Source organism: Ambystoma mexicanum, chromosome 4q (genome assembly GCF_040938575.1).
Source record: "Ambystoma mexicanum isolate Mex_15411 chromosome 4q, UKY_AmexF1_1, whole genome shotgun sequence".
Classification (NCBI taxonomy): domain Eukaryota; kingdom Metazoa; phylum Chordata; class Amphibia; order Caudata; family Ambystomatidae; genus Ambystoma; species Ambystoma mexicanum.
Window position 1 is genome coordinate 1,080,904,767 of NC_090928.1, and position 22,365 is coordinate 1,080,927,131.

The window sequence follows — 22,365 nt, forward strand, 5'->3', positions numbered from 1 at the left end:
CCGCTAATAATGGGCCCGTTATAAGCTCCTTGGTCACCTCGTGGGACCCAGAAAGAACATCCGGTTTTACCAGACATCTGTTCCAGGTCCCGCTAGGGGACCTTGTAATCAGGCATCCCGTAATGAACGGTGCCGGTCCCATACTGGCACCGTTCATTACGGGACCGCCAGGGTCGTAATAAGGCCCATTGTGTCTATCCCCAATTGTCTTCCCTCCTCTGATGCTCACTTTTTCTCTCTCTCTCTGTCTCTATCACTTTCTCTCTCTCTCACTCTCTTCTTCTTTCTTTCTCTCTCTACTCTTCCTTTCTTGTCTTTTCTCTTTCTCTCTCTCTCGCTGACGCGCTCTCTTTCTCTCACTTTCTTTCACTATTCTTCCTCTCACTCTCTCGCTCTCTCCTCCCTTTCTCTCTCTTTTGCTGTCTTTCTCTCTCTCTTTTTCTTTCACTACTCTTTATCTCCCTCTCTGGCTCTCTTCTCTCTTTCTCTCGCTGTCACACTCTATTTCTCTCTCACTTTTTCTTTCTGTACTCTTCCTCTCACTCTCTCGCTCTCTCCCTGTCTTTCTCTCTTTTTGTTTCTGTACTCTTCCTCTCCTTCTCTCTTTCACGCTCTCTCTCTTGCTCTCTCTCTCTCTCTCTCTCTCTCTCTCTCTCATTTCTCTCTGTCTGCTTCCTTCTCCCCAGTGTTCTCTTCACTTCATTCTCTACATTAGTGATTACTCAAAGGCATATATTGCTCACACTTCCCAGATGCAGAATCTCCTAGGATTTACTGTGTTCGTGTTTAGCATGTTCATATTAAACCATTGTAATATTAGACACCAAAATGCTTTCCTCATCTTTCTTTCCCAAATTAAAAAGACAACTATGAAAACACAACTCCCTCACATAACGACTGACTGGTTTAGGAGGGGTCTGTAGAAATAGATCAGATGTAAACAAATAAGTCAGGGCCAATATGTTTGCATCAACGTCTTTTTCCCTGACTCCTGTATTTCTTTCCGGCAATGGGCCTTATTACATGTTTGGTGGTAGCCTGCCTGTAAATCCGGTGGTATACCACCAAACAGAATTACTGTTACCGACACAGGTCTGCCGGAATTACTGGGGTGCCACAGTGGTTAATCCCCATTCTATGGAATCTTATAGGGCTCCAAGGGGGGATTTTCAGTATTACCGGCACTAGTAATACCAGTGCCAGTAATTCTCTTGGCTGGAGGTAAATCAGGCCACCCCACCGGCAAACTTGTAGTTTGCCGGACCGGAAACGTGCTGGTAAATGTTATTACCCGCACGTTAATTCCAGACCGGCAAACTTGTAATGATCATTGTTTTTGGTGCCCTGGTAAACCCTTAGCAGTGCTGCAGCCCCTTCTCAAGTCAATGTCACAAGGACATGACAGTCAACATCCTTCGCAACTGGGCAAATTCACCCATGATTTGCCAGGGTTCTGGGCACCTAAAGGGGTAATCACTGTTGCAACAATAAGAGATGATGATAATAATAATAATAATAATAATAATAATAATAATAATAATAATAATAATAATAGTAATAATAATAATAATAATAACAAACAATAATGTCCTTAAATAGTGCTTCATGTCGTATTGCTCCCACTTCTAAGCACTAATGCAGCCTCTATCTGGTTGGCCGCCACCATCCCATACGGCCAGAGTTCTTCACCTTGCAACAGCTCATGCAGTGCCCATGGTGTTTGTCAGCCCATTTTCAGTTGCTGTATGCATGCAAATAACATTTTATAGGCATGCACATGTGCAGAAGGGACACATATGCAGAAATGGGGGAGGCGGGGTGGCGGACATCCCCCTCTCTTTGTTGCAACATGGTTTCCAGTTTGACCATGCTAGCCGGGACGTTGTCATTTTGTCAATGTTAACAATGTGCATGGTCTTACTTGCCACTTTTTTATTAGCCCACTTCTTCCTCCCAAAATGAAGAACTTTGGTTTGCAACATAAGTACAAGCCCGGATTCCCACTGAGCCCCTTTGACTGATCTTTGTTTACCGTCTGCTTGGACCTGCTGCGCTAATGTTTTGTGATGAGTTTCTGGTAGTGTTTTTTTGGGGGGAATTTAGTGGAGAGCGGTGGGTTATCCAGGGAACTTGCATCCATCTTTTAGTTCATAAAAAGATGAATGTATGCTGTGCTTTAGTCTCTTCTCAAAGAGGCTGATAGTATCCACAAAGCCCCCCTCTCTCGAACTTATCTGCCCCAGGAACAGGTGAGGGACATTTAATAGCAACTTGAGGGTCCTTTTACCAGCCGGTATGTCACCATCTGGCAGATGCATTCAAATTCTAACCATAAACCACAGTGTCTCCACCAGCTTCTGATGTTCTCAAGGAACGGGAGATGGAAAACAAACAAACAATTAATTTGAAAGGTTAAAATAAAATCATTATGGGCCTCATTCCAAGTTTAGCAGAGTGGCAAAAAAGTGGTGGTAACGAATTACCCCCACTTTTATCGATCCTCCAAATCCTGAGTTTGGCCTTGAAGTGGAGGATTTAGCTCCAGCACCATGCTTGAGGTAAATCCTCCCCCTTACCACCGAACAAATCAGAAAAATCGGCAGAACTACGGCCGGCAGTAATTCTGACAAAACCCGGACACAACCTACCACCACTTATAATTCAGTAAATCCGCGGAACCAAGTGGTGCTAATGGTAATTCCGTTTGGCAGTAATTCTACAGAACTACTTCCAAACTCCTAATGAGGGCCTCAATGTATACTGACATTTGCATGGGTGACCGTGATATTCATGGGGGCATGTCTTTGCCCAAGAAAGGGTTAGATGCAGCAGTGAACTAAACATAGAAAACAGTGCACTCATAAGACAGGAGAAAGTAAAATACCAATGCTAGTCCCACTGATAAATGCAAACCATGGCAAATCAGTTCAGAGTCACAGGGACATCTCTCTCAGAGAGTTTGAGAAAGTACCTTATATTCCAGGAGCGTTAACTGTGAAATCTGCTCCAACGGAATGAGGAGCTCCAATGTGAAATCTTGAGACCATTAGTATTCTTAAACAGCCCCCATAGAACCTAGGCTAAAAGTATGGACTGCATTCACTGAACTATTTTAAATAGTGTGTGGCCCCTGAGCGACACATCATGCCTCGCCAGAATGCTATGCCTATTAATATCTCTTCAAGATGCCCCAATCATTACTGTTATTTGTTTTCCAAACAGAGTGACACCGTCCTCAGTTTCCCCTCAAGATATTAACTCTGAAAGGGAGAGTTTTATATCCAGCGCCACCGACCCCTAGTAACCAAGACGGCCCATCTCCTTTCCTGGAGCAACCCTATCTAGAAGCCATTCAGTCAAGTAATTCCAACTAGGGTAAGGATATCTGATGTGCATCTACATCACCAAGTACCACCAGGAGCTCAGCTGCAACTATGTGGCAGCCATCATGTTCCCCTTTGTATGGCATTAGGGCCAAATCTTCATGTGATGGCTTTCAGGGCCGCATCACAGACATCTTCACTGCATACTTTCCCCCAAAGTTGACTAAGTCTTCTCATTGGACACTGACCTTCATCCTGCACCATCTGAATACATGACACCAACGTTTGATTGTAAATTAGGTCACTCACTGCACTCCCAGGGCCACTCTGCCTCAGTCACTCCAATCTTTCTACTGTACTTTATGGAGAACATCAGACGAATTCTTTGGAGGATGGGCGATTTATCAGGGATAGTAAACCAATGGGCCACAGGCTATCTGAGGTACACTTGGAGTGGTTACATGTTGCTTGATTGCGGGTTTGAGTTACGAAAACACAGTTTCCTATTGAATAAAACTGTGGTCAATTAATGGGGTGAACATTTCACTGGATATAAAATAATGTACACTGTTTACAGGTGTGCTATAAAAACAGAAAATACCCCCATCTATATGTGATCATTACAGCCGTACAGGTTCTATTGCAAAAATCAAACATGAATGATATCAATCATGGCATTCTGAAATTATTTTGGGCTTTCGACTGAATGAAAACATCTTCTGGGTCCCAAAGAGCCATCACAAGCCATTAGCGAATACTGCAATGGGTTGATAATGCACCTTGTTATGTCAATATTTTAAACAGACTCGAGAAGATGAACTAATATGTTCATACAAAGGATGAACAAGTGGTGCATGAATATGATCAAGATATAGCATTTGCGTGTTTGTTGTCTGGTATGAATGCAATCTTCTTTGGATGGGTTCAATTAATGGATATATTTTCTAGACCAAACTAATTATTTCAAAGCCCCAAAAGGACCAGGACAGCCTAACCTCGAAGACAAGAAAGTATCATTACACAATTGTCAATTGACTATTACAGTGTATGCAATAACGAAACCAACAAAAATGTATTATCATGCTTCCGATCATGTCATTTGGGAGCCAAAGTCTATGGTCTGCCATATTCATAATTTACGAATGAGCGTTAGACGCAATCCTTGCAGCAACAATGCAATAAGAATCATCATCCACATCAAATGATACGAAATGCACCAGTAGCAAATATCAAGAAAATGACAACAAACTTTATAGTTGAGAAACAAACTACAACAATTTGAATGGTACAGTGAATTTGAAAACGTGTGTCCCCTTCAGCAGAACAAATATATGCAGGGTACTGTACTTAATAAATGTCACTGAAAATAAGAATCTTTCTGTGTCACTTTTTAAATAAAAACATCATTGAGGTATGAACGTTATTTCTAGAATGCCTGATGCATTTATTTTAAAATATTCAGACATGGTCATGGATCTTTTGAATTTTTGATATTGCATAATGTACAAATATATTATTAAAAGTAGATTTCCATGGACTGGAGAAAAGGTCTCGTGGAAAGTGTTAAACAAGCCACACGGTTGTTGGCTGTGGATTTGAATTAATCGTAACCAAGGCATTGCTCTGGGCTGCCCCTCAGCCTCTCAAGCAATTGCAGAAGGGGAAAGATCGTAGGCACATCAGGCTTGGTCCTGCTCCAAAAGGGCAGTCCAGGTCGATCAAAGTCACATTCCTGCTGCACTATACCAAAAGCAACCCCGCATATGTTTTGGCATCATTGGGCATCATCGCGAGGTGTACTTTGAGTCTCTAGACCCCATGGGCTTGGGAACCACATTTGGGAATCCATTTCCCACTGCTAGATCACATACCTTCTGCATGAGATAGCAAGCAACCCCTTTTGTGGGGTTGCTTGTGTTTCCATGCGGAGGGGACCTGATATACCAGTTTGGTATGGACTGCTCCCAATGGTGGCAGGATCGAGACTGATATGCACATGGCTGATCCCCTTTTGCAATGGTGCAGACAAGCTCAAAAGGTTGGTCAAAAAGGCTTCCCAGATCTTTGCCAGTTGTTAAGATTAATTCATAAACATCTACCCCTTCACATTGTGTGTGTATAGTTTGTCTCTCAGAGTGAGAGAGGGAATGCCTAGACAGGGGTCCCTTGCTCATTGTGCCATAGGAAACCAAGCTACACCTCACTCTTGACTTGAGGCCTAAAAAGGGTGAAACACGTCCGGGGCTGCTTGTGCTGCCCAGCAGAGGGGACCTGGCCTAGCAGATCGTCCTAGACGGCTCCAACTGGTGACAAAGACTCATTTCCATATGTCTGGACCCTCTCTGCAATGGCACAGATGAGCTACAAATAGGATGCTATGGAAGGATGCTCCGAGCATTGCAGGTGGTTAAGTCTGATTCATATCTTTCATCCATCACGACTGTTTTATTACACTTTGAATGTTTTGCAACTTTTCAGCCTTTCTGATGGTACATTTTCGGAAATGATTTCTAGACCAATAAATGACACACAACTGAAACAATCAAGGACATATTGGCTGAATATAAATTGTGCTATTCAGAATAAAGATAAATGAAAACACCAGTTCCTGCATATTTTGATTCATCAGCGCAGCCTTTGGACCCGGATTTGGTAGTGGTTACAAAGCACTGAAGAGTGGGAGCGTACAAGTGTAGAATAAAGTGAGAGGAAGTGTCTTTTCTCTTCAGAGTAGCTTCACTACACCAGAAAATGAAAACTTAAATAATGCCAACATACATCTAAGGCCAGTAGGTGAGGCCCACATCTGCCAGGAAGCCCCTGGTGAGGAGCCACGTGCCTGTCGGCAGCTTATCTGAATCCCCAGCTCGTTGTGAGAGCAGAGGAAGGTGAACGCCAAACCTCCAAGAACTGCCAGGAACACAGCTCTCCCTCCTCTCAGAGCCAGAACAAGAGCATTGAAAAATCCCTGAAACATATCGCAGCAGATCAGAGAGGGGTGCATGTCTTGGGGTTGTGTTTCATGCACTTTCTCCCATGGAGGACCATTTAAGCCTCCCAATATTCTATTTCACAGGTGGTACAAATGTACTGTGTTGCTTTATTGTTTTGTCTCTTTGGTTGCAATCTACCACCAGGTATAAGAAAAAACTATCGGTCAAAACAGTGCAAACAAGAGGAGATGGGATGGCAATCTGTGGGTTTTGGTTGGCATCGTACCCGCCCATTGACAGCCCATTGCTGGGCTAATGGCTATGTCCATCACCACCCATTACCCACCTCCTCCCTCTGTACACCCACCCTCTTAGGAGCTCTCTGAGCTATCTCACTCAAACAAGAACACCATGTGCTGTTATGAGACTGCTCTTTTTATTTTCAAAATCTTATGAAGGATAATGGCTTTACGTTCAGCTGTAAAGCAACACTGTGTGTAATAAACACATCCATCCCCTTGGTTTATAACCAATGCCTTTCTACAACTAGGTACCAAAACCTCCAATATGTGTTTAAAGCTCAAGCTGCTTGCTACTATGTAATGGCTCAGTAATGACAATCTTCCAGCACATTATAGTTGCATTGGGCCTCATTACGACCCAGGCGGTAAGTTACCGCCTGGGTCGTACCTTTACCACCATGGCGTAAACTATGTTTACGCCATGGTGGTTGGCGGACTTACCGCCCCATTCCGAGGTCGGCAGGGCGGTAAGTCCCCAATCCCCATTTACCCTTCCCCATTCCCATTTTTGCCCCATAGGGCATAATGGGAGTGGGGAAGGCGTTAATTACGCCACCGCTAAAAGCAGGTGTTAAATCCGCCATGGCGCTAAGGGACCTCGGAATCAGGCGGTAAGGGTCGGCGCTGTTTACGCTGCCGTAAACCCCTTACCGCCTGAGTCGTAATGAGGCCCATTGTCTATAGACCTGCACCCTTTGTTCAGCACATCTCACTTCATGACTTTCAGTTTTGCATCCCTAGCAAATGTTTAATGGACCTGTGCAATATCACTCCTCCCCTTTTACCAAGAATGCAGGGGTGCATGTATAAATACTCTATCCAGCAGACATTTAAGAGCCCCAGCGATACCTGCTTTTGACATTTTCATCACCCCACGTCGTATCAGTGTCTCTAGTACCCGGATAAATGTGTGTGTTTGCTGTGTTCAAGTGGATGCCTTGTTTAAGGTCCAAAGCTTAAAAGGGCTGTGACATGTAAGATGAGTACACTATTCTATTCCTCATTTTACTGAGTTTGAAATGTGTCGGTATGTCTTATTTTTCTACAGCACCGACCTCCCAATTTTGTAGAGAGGAAATACTGGGCAGGTGACAATCAAAGAGGCAAAGTGACCACAATGAGCTAGCCCTTGCTTTTCACAGATCTCTCAGCCTTCCCATAGTCATGCCTGAGAAGGCCATCCAGACCTCTGTTTATCTGTATGGATTCTGGGCCTTGCAGTTTGTCTTTCCCATTTGAAATGTAAGAAGACTGCAAGTCCCAGAATGTATAAGCAAAAACAGGACTGGATGTCCTCCTCATGCAACGACAATGGAAACGTCAGCGCCCCTGTTTTCAGTGACACAGCGACTTATATTTTAGTTGTCCTGATAATAAGCATGTACCCATTGCCTGCATGTAAAGCACTGTTGGCCAAAAAGTGTAGTCAAGATGAAGGTGTCACAAAATAGAGGTCCATATAATAACCCTCAACAATATCAAAAGCTGCTGTTTTTGTTTGGATAATTAATTTATTTCATAAATATTTGACACTCTCGCTGGTTCAATAAGGATCTGGTTTGTGACACAGAGTTGTTTTCATTGTACAACAGAGAAGACTGTTTTGTGTTGGTACATGTGAATCCTGACAAATTGTTCTTTTTACACGGTGAATCGATGTTCAATGGAATTTACATTCTTCTAGTGTACACTTCTAGTGTGACCATGTGTTTATTTTCCAAACTCTTCTGCAGACTTGTTTTAGAATGTAAACTCTTCCTTCCATCTTGTCACGTCCCATTTACATTTACATTTCCCGAATCACTTCATCTCAAAAATTAACTTCCATCTCCTCCTCTCATTTCCATCTTCCTGCCACCCAAGGGTCTCATTGTGATAAAAGCATGTTTCCATCTTGAAATGTTTCGTTTCTTGAAGTGTCCCCATAAGGTTTATGATTCTGCAAAAAGGTATTGGGTCTGCAACATGATCGTCTGGAATTTCCCCTGGATTTGGGTATTTCACTCTTCCATTAAATGTCACCAACTGTTAAGTGTACACTCTCCTGCAGAGTCAGCCTGACCTTTTATTTTGCATGCCAATGCTACAAGCACAAGATCATTCAATTGCTTCTATGAAATGAGTGTTTGTAGAATTTCTCCTTTACTCGTTCACTGAGGATTATGTGTTTCATTTTATAAACAATATTTTCTTGTACTTCAATTCCATAAAGAACATCCGTTTTAACGGCTCGTTAACCCTTCATGCACATTTCCATGTTGGTGCTTGGTTACACTTCTGCACCTACTGCATACATATAAGCATCATACTAAAGGTTTACTACAAAACTGAGCACGTGATATGTATATGGTGCTCTTGCCTTTTCAAATTTTGCGGGGTTCTAAATATGGAGGCATGTTTATTTTGCCAACCACTGTGTTCTAGCACCTTGAAGCGTAATTTGTGCTAGATGGAATTACAAATAATGATGTCAGACCAAATAATGGAACAGACTCAATGAATATGGCAAAGTACTACTTTATTCTCAATTAATAAAGCAGGGAGAACTGACAGGCATACAGTAGCTTGATTACATAGAGGTTGTATCCTTCAATATGAGTCATCTATGACAACATTCAACATAGCAAATGATATAACCTATTGAGGGAAGGGATTGGTTAAGGGAACATATCTACGTATATAATATATAAGAATTAGTACATCATCGGCTACCCCTTATCTGTAGGGCACGCCTTGAACCACCTCTAAATACATATAGTATTGAATATTGCAGACAAAATAGTGTTGGATTAGTCTATAGCACATTTATGTTAGGTTGCCCCTCAAACCCACTGATTGGTTGGGATACTATCCCAACCTTGGACTTTCGGCTCTTTAGCAGCACGTATGTGAGACAAAACATAGGTGTATGAATCCCGTTAGACTACTCACCGTTTTCCCAATTAGTCCATCTTCTCTCATCGATGGGCCATAAACCAAAGTCTTGCATTTGTAGTTGACCTTGCAGCCTTCTCACTGTACCGGAACATTCAAGGGAGTGTGAGCACACCACTATCTTTGTCTGATGCTCTAATGAATAGCCCTTGTTTTTGACTTCTGAGTCACATGAGAACAGACCACAAATGTGTCCATTTCGACCTTTGAATTACTTCTGTTTGATTCAATTATGCAGAGTGCTGTTACTCCTCTTGGCGTCTAGAGACTGTCTCACTCTATCTCATATGAACTTTGTACACTTTGAATTGTAGAATCTTTTGGCCATTGCAGATGTTTTCTTCTTTTTTAATGTATGAGGAATATGCCACATTCAGAGTTTAACCATGCAACTTCCTTTGCATTCTGTGCTTATTCCTTAAAATAGCATCCTTAAGTCTGAGCCAACCTTGACTCATTGTCGGTTCGGCACATGGAACTATTCTCCTGCGTCTCCTGATTCTGCAGTCTTGGTCTGTCTCTGAGGTAGCTTTTTTTGAATCTTAGGGATGAAGTGGTGTAGAGGTTCACTCCTTTTGTTAATTCAATCCTCTAGTGGTTGAGAACCAAAATAGGTAAATGCTTGTGAAAACAAGTTTAACACTAATTTAGGGACTCCAGATTCAGATCGTTGGCAACATGAAAAACTCAACATGAAAAAAAAAGGTGAGTCACACTGTTGAAAGTGAGACAAAAATCTGGGCACACTTTACGGCAATACATCACCAATAGGGTTCAAATTGGTGATTCGATTTTTAATAACTAAAATCATACATTTCATGTGAAAACATAAATAGAAGATGTTTCATCAATAAAGTAACACATCTTTACAAAGTTCACATTTATACATGGAGATTAAGATTCAACAGTGAGACATGAGCCATTTTCCATGTTACTATCATGGCCGTCCTCGCCACATTATATATTCTTCTATAGCAAGCCTCTATATGTTTTCTTTCTACCTTGGCCAGTAAGTTACTCCTTCTTCTTTGTATTCACAATTACTTTTTCCTTAGGTACATGTGTCCCTCGGTGCTTTAGTATTTACATATTGTTTCAGCATAGGTTGATGTATCCTCTTCATAACGTCACTCTGCCCTCATCAGATTTCACCTAAAGTTCCATGATGTCCATGGGTGCATGCTGACACCCTTCCATGTGGAATCCTTCCACACTTTCCGTGCGGGGAGTACATTATTTACGGCTGTTTGAGTTCATAACGTCCCTCATACATTGATGTGGTATAGCAACAATACAGGGGACCCCATGTACTGCTCTTCTACTGTTCCAATATGACGGCGGTGAGAGGGTGCAAACTAGTGAGAAAAGTATCCACCTGCTCCTCTACAACACAAATGCACCTAGTTTTGTAGATGGTAGACATGGCAAATGACCATAAAAGCTCTGAAATTCCAGTTTCACAAGGCTTTCTTTTGGGTTTTTTAATAGGGGGGCTGACTCCTCCACCCCTGCCACGTCACCCATGATCCCCAAAATCCATACACAAACATACATGTATAACTATGTATATATATATTTTTTTTTCAAATCGCAAAAACTTCCGGGTTGAAAACGCCACTGTAGAAACAGCTGCAGCAAAAATGGAGGCAAGAAAATACAGTGAGCAGAATGGCCAACCTTGAGCCATTTATGGGATTTCAGCCAACAACTCTTTGCATTCTAGGTTTTGTAATTGTGCTGTCTTTCTTTTAAGCAGTATGTGACTAGAGTGGGTTAATGTATCTACTGTGGAGAAATGTGTGCACCCAAAGGTCACACCTACAATTGCTCATTGTACATGCAAGATGTGGATACAATTAATTTGACTGTTTTACATTTTAATGACACATGCACAATTCATCTAGGTCAGTGCTTTAAATGAAAAAATAGAAGTGCGGGTACTTACCAATCTATGCTTTTAGTGGGCCAGAGCTCAGACTCAGTGAGGTACAAAAATTACTCTTGTGCTGGGGCCCAACCAGGACTTACAGACCCATTTCTATTAAATGCACCCTGTGTCCCTGTCCCGTCACACATTTCTCTATTTGTCTCACTTTCTATGTGTGTCCTGCTCATTGTGTTTCATTATCTATTTGTATCACACTCTATGTGTCTCTCTGCCACTTTAACTCAGCCCCAATGATATTTTTCACTCTCTCCTTCACAATGTTTAAGTCCCTTCGGACTCTGACACACCAAAACATTACACGCAGTGATTCCAACCAGAAACTCTGCATAATGGTGTACATTTAAGACATTCACTGGAAATGTGGGTCTGTCATCCTACTGCAGTCATCTCTCAAGGATGTCCATCAATAACAGACTGTTTTTGCCTTGTTTTGGTATAAAGGTTGGCAGGAAACGAGGATAAGAGAAGGCAAGTAATACTCTATGGCTAAAGGAGGGTGCTTAAAGGGAAAAGGCACCAATGAACTCTCACAGTCCCGATTGAGACCTGCTGAGGCTCACAGGGTGGAAGCTTGAAAGGAAAATATGTGTATGATGTAGCCTCAAACCTGATCATCCTGATTAGTTGATCTACAGCCTTTCAGTTGTGTATCTGAGCTTGACGCCTAACCATCCTAACCATCCAGGAGTTGCTCTTCAGATTTTACTGAGGGTAGCATCCCATGTATACTGTTTGTTTGAAAGGGGGTCCTGTTCTTCTAACATTCAGAAGTAGCCGCCGCCCAATGACATGTTGATTGCTTGCACAACTGCATGGAAATTCAGGTGAACCCGAGTTTCAGTGCATGCGTTGCACTTCGTAAGCGCAATCGTAAATGCCTCCTGTCATGCATGTGCATTTTACATGAATTCCTAAGGAATCAGCCAGATGTGAAAAGCTGCCATTTTCCCTAAGAATCTATTGCATATCTGCCACCATAAGCCTAGATGCTGGTGGATATACATTTGTTTTATAAAGGGGGCGTGGGTGGGGTGGTGGGCACACAGGTTTTGTTCTGCGACTCCATCCGAGCCGGTCTAAACCTTGAAGTGAAAGATGAGGTCAGAAAGTATGCAAGTATCTTTTACATGTGGTATTTACACTTCTTTTGCAGCTCTAGGAGATTGGAAAATGACCTCCTAAATCTCTTCTTCTTCTTCTTGTTAGGTTACTCCAGAAACCCAGAGCCCGGCGATTTCCATCTAACTAGATGATGTTCCCCAAAATATGCACCAGCCAACCATCAGCACTAGATCGCTTCCCTTTTCCCAGTCTCCCGCACAAACCAAAGCAGCAACCTACAAAGTTTCTCCTCCACCCCTCTTTTCCAACATAACAAGTCAAGCAACTCCCAATGCCACTCATTCTAACTCCGAGCAATTCCCTCTGCACATGAAACCTCACACAATCCAACATATAATGAGACACCACCTCCAGGTAACCACAAGCCTCACACGCTGGCGGGGTAACTCTACCCATCATACGCTCCCACCCTGCCAACCCTGCATGACCCACCCTAAGGTGATTCAAAATAGTTTCCTCCCTTCATGCCAACTCTACGCGCCCCTCAAATGCCTGAGCCCACACCTCCCTGCACACTGCACACAACTGCCGCCCCTTCAAACTCATAACCCACCGATCCTGCCACCTATCCTTAATCTTGCCACGCACCATCACCTGTACCTCAGCCACACTCAATGGCCCTTCCACATCCTGCCTCATTGTTAGGGAGAATGTTTTCTAGGGGCTCGTGATGTTTGCCGTTGAGATGAACTGATTTGCCGAGGATCCCACACTTATGTGGTGAACCAGGATTTGGACCCAGTCTGCGGTTCAAGCATGTATCTTCCCATGCATTGTTCATATAAGTATGTGTTAAGGGTTGGGTTTGAAAAGATACAACAGTTTTACAGCAATACATGTGAAAGTACAGAATGCACATGAGACACTAGCCTGCCATTATATTAATCGTTTTAGAAGCATACAACGCAACAAGAGGATCCTATCTTTATGTTACCCATCTCGACTAGGACACCACAGTAAAAGCCCACACAAGTGTGTGAGATTTTGAAAGTGTTTTGCAGCAAAAGAAAATGGCTTTTAAAACTGATTTTGCAGTGCAATACAATGCAACACAATGAAATGTCATCTGCTAGAGTCTTTATTTCACAAGGCATGCACTGCTATGCTCCCCTCACATTTATTATTAACCCCCGCTCATACCTCTTAAAGGAAAATAGTTCTTCCACAGGCACCCCTGTGCCTTGCCCATCAACCTCTCGTCTCGTGTATTGTTTCGCTCTGTTGACGCAATGCTTCCCCACGCTCTGACGCTTCATAGGAAAAAGTGTGAATGCAGAGCTGGGAAGTCTTCGGACAGCTCAGACAGATTGGCAATATGATTGAGTACCAGCACTCTCCTTAAGCCTGGAGAAGTCCTGGCCCTCGATAAAGCCAAGAAAAAAAGTGATGAGACTGAAAGTCAGATAGAGCTGGCCCATTTAAAGAACTGGTCTATCTGTAGAGTAAAACAATGCGTGCAATTAGCCCAATATGTAGCCGTTTTTGTTTTAATTTTTGGTGCTACAATAGTTGTGTCCTCACATATGTTCCTTGCACTGAATTCCTGTTAAAAATAATCTTTGGAAAAATCCAACAATTCTTGATACTGTATGGGCATTAGATGGGCTTTAATCAGGCGCAGCAATCATATGTCCAAGTACAGCATTTGTCAGCTCTTTCTATTTTATGGTCAGGTAGTATCATTATGGCAGTGCTGCAAAAACCTATCCGATTCCTACGTACAAGCCAAAACTATTATCGCTGCCACTGTTTAATAATCAATGTTAGCTGTCGACTTATGCTGATGTCATACTTGAGCTCTTTAAAAGCGCTTTAATTTTATAATTGAATTGTTGCTAAAAGAGTAGGAACAATGTAATGGCATTCTTCATTGTCATCTTGCTGCCACATTCGCATTTTACATGATAGTTTTTACAAGCTATCTAAAAAAAAGTGCATTCTCTTTTAGCATGTATTGGCCAGTAAATTCCCTCTATGCCCACTGGAGTTAAAGCAATGTCACATGACCTACAATAAAAGAGAAAATAAAGACATCAGTGTCCTTGAAACCCGGATGTGGGGCATCCAGAGGCATGCAGCAACTTTCCACATTTTAGGACAGTGGGCCTCATTACAAGTTTGGCGGTAGCCTTGCCGGTAAAACCGGCAGGCTGCTTCCAAACTTTCAATTTTTTCCGGCGCTCACAAATGGGCAATTACCGGGTCATTGCGGCCCTGCCAGACCTGTTAATTGCCCATTCGCGGTTGCCAGAAAAAAGATGTTCCACATTCCCATTCGGCCCCATTGGGCCGAATGGGAATGGGGAGGTCGTATGCACTGGCACCGTTTATATCGGTGCCGGTGCATCCGATATGCTGTGCTCATGGGTGCCTTTCTGCCTGCCAGGTCCGGGCTGGGAACTACGGTACCGGCATGCTTACCGGTGCTGTACTTCACGGACCGGCAGGGGAAGCCCACCCGTGCCACTTTGTACTACCCACCCTCTCCCTTCGCCGTCCTCTAAACCTATTTTAACAACCCTTGCCTCCCCAATCCCACCCAAACCCTGCAAACCCTGCAACATACATGTGAAAAGAGGTCCCACTGACCCGATGCAGTCAGTAGGCTACGGACAGATGGGTGGGGGACCAGACAAACCATCACTGAAAACATACGTAGTCAAGTATACAGCGGACATATATCCTGGATGTTCTGTGCAATAGTTGAAACATACTTAAGATTTCCTATTAGGCGGTTTCAAAGTGAGAGACAGTTTTTTTTATTAATTTAAATGCAATCTTTGATTGTAAAGATCATTAGTGTGTCAATGTGTCATTAATTCAGCACCGCAGTGCATTGACATAATCAATCTGCAATCCATTTCTTGGCTGGTTGATTGGGGGTCTCCAGTAGAGAGGGACTATACAGGTAATAAAGATAATGCCAGGAGACCAACAGATTTCGGGGAAAGGTAAGTGGATCTAATAATCAATAATCAATGTCCCTGTGTTGTTGTTGTTGCTGTTATGTGTTTGTTGAAAGTGCATTGTTATTCTCAGCAAATGACAGGCGAAGGGGAGGGAGGTTTCCATTGGCAATGGAAGGGGGGCATTGGGTTTTGAAGACTGTTCTACAAGAACATGAGGATCTGCTTACATCCAGGACCTCAGGGCAACTTGCAAGACACCCGAAGGTGAGAGGAGGCCACGTTCACCTCACAGGGAAAAAGGGGGGCTGGGCGAGCCCTTTATGTTCCCAATACTACACAACCTTGAGCAATGCTAGGTGTGGTTTTAACTAGATGAGATCAAAAGAATCCAGTAGGATCAGGTGAGTCACTCGATCACTAACAGAGAGATAAAGGACATGGGTGCATGCCCTTAACGAGTTCCTGGAGAGCAGATCTGGCGACAAACAAGTCACTAATCAAAATAAGGACCTCAATAGTGACGTTGACCATCTAAAACTTCCCAATCTTCGGTTCTGAAAGCAGAACTTTGGTTTGAGAGTGAAACCCGTCAGAAGGTTTTGGAAGCCTAGTAAAGCCTCAATGTGTAAACTGGTGAAATAGAGTGAACACAAAATCTGTTATAGGGGGTACCTGACATCCGCGTGGGTGCATGAAATCTTCCAGAATGCCCCACCCCCAATGATGGAAGGACTGTGATGTGGAACGGGAATTAATCCATATGCGCTAGAGTATCAAAAAGACCTACTATTTCTGGAAGGAAATCCCGGGAAGGATGATGGTCATCTCAGGCATATGGCTTCCACAAGCCGCTAGTAGATGCAGAACGCCTTTACCCGATGTCTTCCAATGCGGCCGGGCTTTCTGACATACATGCTGGAATGTTATAGTTATGTGGACATGGCAGACCAATAGAGCAATCCAATCATGAGATTCCAGAACACCAGACCGCTATTCAAAGAACACATGAATGCAAGAGGCCTGGGTGTCTCGGGAGGATAGCTCAGCGGTAACGTGCTCCTTCCCTGGGAGCAAGACAACACAGAACAACTAGGTTTGATCCCTGGGTCCACGCTTGGAAACCACTGGGTATTAAGTGTGTTATAAATAAAAAATCATATCATATCAAAACTCAGATCCTAGCCCAACTTGCATTGAGCTAAATCTGGATTGGAGTTCATAAGCAATCCTCAAGGGGGGTGGAGTCAAGGCTAGAGGACCGGAAAGCTAGGGTTCCAAGCCACGCGCACAGTAAATTAATCAATAAGACTTAATCTGCTCCCTGATAGCACAAACGAATTGTTTTGGTTGTTAAAAAGTGGCAGCTAGAGACCAATCCTTTTAAATGTTGTTCTGATTGATTGACCTCATGTAGGCTTTTGAATGCATTCTCTTTCATCTTTTTGTCGTGTTTCCATATCCACCTGGGTTGAATTCATGAGAGTTACAGACTCTGTGAAGTCACTTCTTATCACTTAATCATAGCCACAGCTCAGGGGATGTCATTTCCTGGCATGCTGCAGGTGGTCAAAGTGTATCTGATGACACTTAGGGCCGGATTCATGGAATATGGTTTTGAGTGAATTTGCACTGCTGAAAATTGATTTTGCTCAGCCGACACAAACCCCGATTCATGGAACCGTGCAAAGTGCATGCTTGCAGTGCAAAGTCCGGGCAAAGTCAACGCATAGTCATGTTTGCAGTACAAAATGAATTTACCCGAACTGTGCACTGAAAAAACACACTTGTGCACGGTTCCATGAATCAGGGTTTGTGTCAGCAGTACAAAGCCACTTTTCAGCAGTGCAAATTCACTTTGAACCGTGCAAATATTCCATGAATCGGGCGCTTAGGTTCAATTAAGTCCATGAGAAGAGAGAGGTGAGCTCGAGGTACCATGAAGAAGCCTTCGAACTGCCCTCTCACTTCGGTAAAGAGCGGGAGGGGTCAAGGGGGAGGGGGGTGCAATCTGATTTCATGCAACACGTGAGCTGTAATGACTCAGAACCGTGAAGAATCCCAACAAAAAATCACTTGTGCGACCGGTCAGTAAACAGTAGCCTTCTCATTGCCCGCAGCTGCCAAATTGCAATCAGAGAACAGGTGTATCGGGAAGCAACGCGCGCATTGTTCCTAATTAATAAACATCCTCTTCGGTTGCTTGCGAAAATGACTCATCTAAGGTCGAAATAGGTGCACAGCTGGTGCCTCTTTTTCTTTGGTAAATCAAACATGAACCACTGGTTCATGAACAAATCAGGCAGTTACGGTTTGGCCCATAAATGGCCCACGTCCTGTGCAAGGTCTGCAGGAGTCAAAAGTGACCCATTCACAGAAAGAAAAGTAGTGTAATTTGCGTCGTAGATACGCGTGAAATATGCACGTGTACCAACGTACATTAAGGGGAAGCCGAAAAGTGGGTGCAACCTCGAATTTCCACCTTGTGTAAACAGGCTGGGAATGCAAATTGTGCTGTTTACCCGAAAAGTAGCACCTTTCAAAGCAGGCTGTATGATTCACGAAACACTGGCGTAAGGATTGCCCGTCTGTTAACATGCTCCAATCTGACATGATGAAAGTCAAGTATGTTACTTAAACAAAAATTCCCTTCTCTTACCTAAAAAAGGTAACGTTTACCATATGGCTGTAATTATAATGGTGTGCTATGTACGTTGCTCTTTCGCCAAAGCATTGTACATAACACATTCACACAAAAAGTAACACCCAACCAAAGTTGATACTCATGTATCAGCCTCGGAGGGATGAAAGGCTGAGCTGGCTGTATCGCGATATGAACCTGAGAGCCCCAGATAACACAGAGATCAGAGTAGCGAGCGATCAAAACCCTGAGCTATCTTACCGGCTGTAGATGATGCTAAAAAGATGGAACTTATTTCAGCTTGCGCATAGCCAGCTGGCAGCAAATAGCCAGCGGGGGCAACTCCCCAAGCCTGAACGTTTAGCAGAACCTGCAGTCACATGAATCTTTCTTTCTATAAATCACATCCAAGTGCGGGCCAAGGGTGATTTGGGCATGCCACTTAAGAAAATGTAAATGAGTTTTCAAAACAGACCACAGTACACCTAGGCCTAAGTGTCACCAGCAGGCGGAGTAGATCAATTTATGTGATTAACCCCCAAAAATAACAGTTCATCCATGGTCAGAAGGGGTGGGGGGTCAAAAGTGCAGTTCATCCATGGTCAGTGGGTGTGTGGGGGTCGAATAGTACAGTTCATCCATGGTCAGTGGGTGTGTGGGAGTCAAAAAGTACAGTTCATCCATGGACAGTGGGGGTGGGGGTCAAAAGTGCAGTTCGTCCATGGACAATGGGGGTGGGGGGTCAAAAGTGCAGTTCATCCATGGACAGTGGGGGTGGGGGGTCAAAAGTGCAGTTCATCCATGGACAGTGGGGGTGGGGGGTCAAAAGTGCAGTTCATCCATGGGCAGTGGGGGGTCAAAAGTGCAGTTCATCCATGGACAGTGGGGGTGGGGGGTCAAAAGTGCAGTTCATCCATGGACAGTGGAGGTGGGGGGTCAAAAGTGCAGTTCATCCATAGACAGTGGGGGTGGGGGTCAAAGGTGCAGTTCATCCATGGACAGTGGGGGTGGGGGGTCAAAAGTGCAGTTCGTCCATAGACAGTGGGGGTGGGGGGGTCAAAAGTGCAGTTCATCCATGGTCAGTGGGTGTGTGGGAGTCAAAAAGTACAGTTCATCCATGGACAGTGGGGGTGGGGGTCAAAAGTGCAGTTCGTCCATGGACAGTGGGGTGGAGGGTCAAAAGTGCAGTTCATACATGGACAGTGGGGGTGGGGGGTCAAAAGTGCAGTTCATCCATGGACAGTGGGGATGGGGGATCAAAAGTGCAGTTCATCCATAGACAGTGGGGGCCGGGGTCAAAAGTGCAGTTCATCCATAGACAGTGGGGGATCAAAAGTGCAGTTCATCCATGGACAGTGGGGGTGGTGGTCAAAAGTACAGTTCATCCATAGACAGTGGGGGTGGGGGGTCAAAAATGCAGTTCATCCATGGAGAGTGGCGGTGGGGGTCAAAAGTGCAGTTCATCCATGGACAGTGGGGGTGGGAGGTCAAAAGTGCAGTTCATACATGGACAGTGGGTGGGGGGTGTTTGCAGGTTTTGAGTATCATCTATGGGACTTCAGGATCGTTCTATACGACACAGCGCATTGCACTCATATTTTAGTAGGGAGAGGCGGGGGTTTCCAAAATATGAACGTGTACCAGAATTCCTCAACTCAAAAGGGATTTGGGGAAGGTAATTCTCCAAACTAGCCTCCGGTATCCATGTGAGGAAATGAGGAGAGTTCTTGGACACCTGTGCTGTGTCTGCCACCCCGACACACACACAATGAGACAGGGAGACGTTGCTTCAGAGAAGGGCATTGCACCCCCAGGGTTGGCCTGCATTGAATCTTTGTCCTACAGTATTTCATAGGAGGTCGAAGGTGCGTGTAGGTGCAGGGGTGCAATACTTTATTGACGGGCACACAACTCATGTTTCTTCTCAGAACTATGTACACCTGGTTGTTCAAAGAGACGAGACTTAGCTTAGGGAAAAGAAGAAAAAAAACATATTGTGTGCACAATCTGCGGGTACTTTGACATATCTCAGAAGTTGTGTTACTTGAATGAGTAATGCGACTTTAGATACAAAACAACTGTATTGTCGCTTTGTTGTACAACCGACTTTCAAACTGGAGGCAAGCCTGCCAGGCCCCTCCGGAGGTTTCTGCATTGCAACACATGGAGCCGGGTACCTTTAAGAGCGTGCATGCAGGGCAGCTTACCCTTCTTGGAGACGTAGACCATAAGGCGTGGAGCCGAGTCCCTGATAGCCATGGACAGGCGCTCCTCCTTCTCCCGGAAAGAAGAGGACCTCTCCGGCATCAGCCTGATCCGTAACCTGCCCTCTCCCGAGCGCAGCCACCAGCCGAAGAGCTCCGTTAGATCCATCTCGAGTTTCCCCAAAGCCTCTGCTTCCTCCCCGGAGTCCTCCTCCTCTCCCTGGGCTTGCCTTGCCCCGGTGCGGCCGGGGCTGCAGCTCTTCTGCACCAGCGCCAGCCCCACTTGCAGCACCATCTGCTTGGAGCGCCGGGGAGACCTCGCCGAGCCCGCGTTCAGCACCCTGGACAGCGTCCGGTGCTCCGGCTGCGGGTGCCTGCGGTGCACCGGGCTCCAGCGCTTGGATCTTCCGAGGTTGTTGGTAGACCCATTGGCCTTCTCACGGGGCAACGGGCCCGCTGCCTTATCCGATAATGGCATCAGCACGCCGGTGCCCATATCCTCTGCGGGTGTCGTGCCGAGTACCTTGGTCTGCGCCGCTTCTTTTGCTGAGTTTGATTGCAGGTCTTTGGAGAGCCCTAGGTCTGATGCCGAGGTCAGCACCTTGGCCAGAGAATCCCCAGCGTTACCCGAGTTATCTTCCTTTCCAGAGTTTGGTGTTTTGGTCAGGCCCTCGTCGGTTCCTGTACTAGGTGCGTTGGACGGGGCATTCTCTACTGGTCCCCTCTTTAGGACCTTCGAAAGCGCACAACCTTCTCCCGCTGTTTTCGGTGCCGGGCTGCTGAGAGCCTTCTCTCCGTTGGTCAGAATCTCGTTTCTAGTCAGAAAGCTGCTTGCATTGTCCAGCACCCGCCCTTGTGCTGCGTTTTCTGAGTGCGCTCCCCAGGTCAGTCCGTCTCCATCCTTCTCTGCTGAGCCGGACCTGGGCAGCAAGTGTGTTTCTTGCTGTGAACCCAGGTGCTTTCCCCGGCCATGCTGGTGCAGTTCCCGGTGTCCGGAGAAGTTTAAAAGGGAATGCACCCCCGTGACACTGACAGCAGTGAACGCAGGGTAGACCCGTCGCTTGACTCTATGCAGTGCGCTCCCCAATCCCTTGGTCAGCACCATGGACCGATCCCGGTGCCTGTCTTTCGATGGCTTCTGGTGCGCTGGCGGGCTATGCTCTTCGGAATACCCAGGTCCAAGTTCCCCGGGACGACCCAGGTGCCCGACAGCCGCGTGAAGGGGCCCGCATTCCAGTGACAGGAGACAGCTCACCTCCCAGAGGCCCTGTCCGTCAGTGGGCAGCACCCCCAGCAGGTCCCGCAGAGAGGTGCGCAGGGCAGACGGGAGGATGAAGTCCAGGGACAAGTTCTTTCTCTTCAGCCGGGTTGCGCCGGGATCCCTCTGACGCGGTATGGGGGACCCGCGAAGGGCGACCTGGCCCAAGAGCACGGCTGCACAGCAAAGCTGGAGGACGACCCGTGCACTCATTCTAACGCGGGATAAGAGCCGAGAGAAGACCGAGTCTCCTGCTATAGGAGAGAGCGGGAAAACAGAAATCCTCAGGACACCGCTTCAAGATCGCATTGGACACACCCCTCCTACGGTGGGCGCACCCTCAACCAGTCACACGCAGCGCATTTTATTCACAGATTAACCACGTACTTGTTGGAGGCGTGCTAAACTGCACAGGTTCATATTTTCATTGGTTGTCGATATGCAATTGTCTGGAGTGAAATTCTCTGTTGTGTTTCTATTTTTTTTTCCCTCGGGCGCTACAACTTTTTTTTTCAATTTCTCCTTGATTCGGGAAAGGAAAGTTCGCGAGATTACTCGTTGGAACTGTCGGTAGTTCCTGGAGTGATGTTCAGACATCATGAAACGGGCTGACAAGAGGAGGGAGCAGGGGGCTTTCTTGTCTTATGTAATAGGGAGGCAGTGCTGGCCCGCGTGCATCCATTGCTAATCTCGAAACACGAAATCGCAACACATCTACACGGCAGTGTGGCACCCGACCCTCCAACGCGCAGCGAAAACAGGTGCGTTGGGCTCCGTGATTTTGCACTGCCAGT

At 45.2% G+C, this 22,365-nt stretch overlaps 1 protein-coding gene across 1 annotated transcript in view; it reads right to left on the bottom strand.

Annotated features, from left to right (window-relative positions):
• ALK (ALK receptor tyrosine kinase) overlaps positions 1–22,035 on the bottom strand; it is a 3,554,133-nt gene extending 3,532,098 nt beyond the window's left edge. Inside the window, exon 1 of the mRNA XM_069608653.1 lies at positions 20,317–22,035. Within this exon, the coding sequence (XP_069464754.1) occupies positions 20,317–21,784 (1,468 nt within the window). The 5' untranslated portion in view covers positions 21,785–22,035. The remainder of the gene's footprint in view (positions 1–20,316) is intronic.
• Between the last annotated feature and the right edge of the window lie 330 nt (positions 22,036–22,365).